Raw genomic sequence first — 1,285 nt, 5'->3', positions numbered from 1 at the left:
AAAGAAATAGGTTCTTTACAAAGGTAATTGAGTGACAATGAGGTCATTAGGGTAGGCCTTAATCCCATATGAGCAGCCCCTTATATAATTTTTTTTTTTTTTTAACGTTTATTTATTTTTGAGACAGAGAGAGACAGAGCATGAACAGGGGAGGGGCAGAGAGAGAGGGAGACACAGAATCTGAAACAGGCTCCAGGCTCTGAGCCGTCAGCACAGAGCCCGACGCGGGGCTCGAACTCACGGACTGTGAGATCATGACCTGAGCCGAAGTCGGATGCTTAACCGACTAAGCCACCCAGGCGCCCCTGAGCAGCCCCTTATATAAAAAGTGTCTTCTTTTTGGGGCGCCTGGGTGGCGCAGTCGGTTAAGCGTCCGACTTCAGCCAGGTCACGATCTCGCGGTCCATGAGTTCGAGCCCTGCGTCGGGCTCTGGGCTGATGGCTCAGAGCCTGGAACCTGCTTCCGATTCTGTGTCTCCCTCTCTCTCTGCCCCTCCCCCGTTCATGCTCTGTCTCTCTCTGTCCCAAAAAATAAATAAATGTTGAAAAAAAAATTTTTTTTAAAGTGTCTTCTGGGGCACATGGGTGTTTCAGTCGGTTAAGAGTCTGACTCTCGGTTTTGGCTCAGGTCGTGATCTCTCGTTTTCATGAGTTCAAACCCTGCATCAGGATCTGTGCTGACAGTATGGAGCCTGCTTGGGATTCTCTCTCTCCCTCGCTCTCTGACCCTCCCCCACTCATGCTGTCTCTCCCTCAAAATAAATAAACTGTAAAAAATTAAAAAACAAAACAAAACAAAGAGTCTCCTTTTCTCCTCCATCATGGTTTATTCCGTTGACTGCTCCTTGCCTTATCTTCTCATGAGACTTTCAGGATCAAGCGATTCCTGGCCATGAAACAAAGGTAGAATCGACCCCCTCTCCAGTGGCTTTGAGTGAAAACTGGTAACAAACTCAGGTACAACTCCAAGAGGAGGCACTGGACAAGAACCAGGCTGGGTCTATAAGGGATTGCACGTGAGACAGCACACCTACTTATGCTGCCTGAAGGTCACGTGCTCCTATCCTGTCACTCTGCAAACACCACTACTGTCTGAACAATAGACACGCTTTCTCGGGGAAATGATTTTTCTCTGTTACTCTGCCTCTGCACCAGTAGGTTGGTTCAGTAATAAATATGTGAGACCTTTTGTTTGAAAAAAAAAGAAGGAAGCTTAAACACAGAGACAGACATGCGCAAAGGAAAGTCAGCATGAAGCCACCCAGGGAGGAGTGACTTGAGGGAC

The 1,285-nt window shown here is 47.7% G+C and overlaps 1 protein-coding gene across 1 annotated transcript; it reads left to right on the top strand.

The window, feature by feature from the left end:
• Positions 1 to 856: 856 nt before the first annotated feature.
• LOC125168888 (60S ribosomal protein L39-like) lies at positions 857 to 1,006 on the top strand (the record flags this gene model as incomplete). Its single annotated transcript, XM_047864339.1, is given in 1 exon segment — positions 857 to 1,006. A coding segment is annotated over 1 exon segment (150 nt), but the record flags the coding sequence as incomplete, so codon positions are not given.
• Between the last annotated feature and the right edge of the window lie 279 nt (positions 1,007 to 1,285).

This window comes from Prionailurus viverrinus, chromosome B3 (genome assembly GCF_022837055.1).
Source record: "Prionailurus viverrinus isolate Anna chromosome B3, UM_Priviv_1.0, whole genome shotgun sequence".
NCBI classification, from domain to species: Eukaryota; Metazoa; Chordata; class Mammalia; order Carnivora; family Felidae; genus Prionailurus; species Prionailurus viverrinus.
The sequence above is the reverse complement of the archived record's forward strand: the minus strand, read 5'-3'. Positions and strand labels throughout refer to the sequence as shown.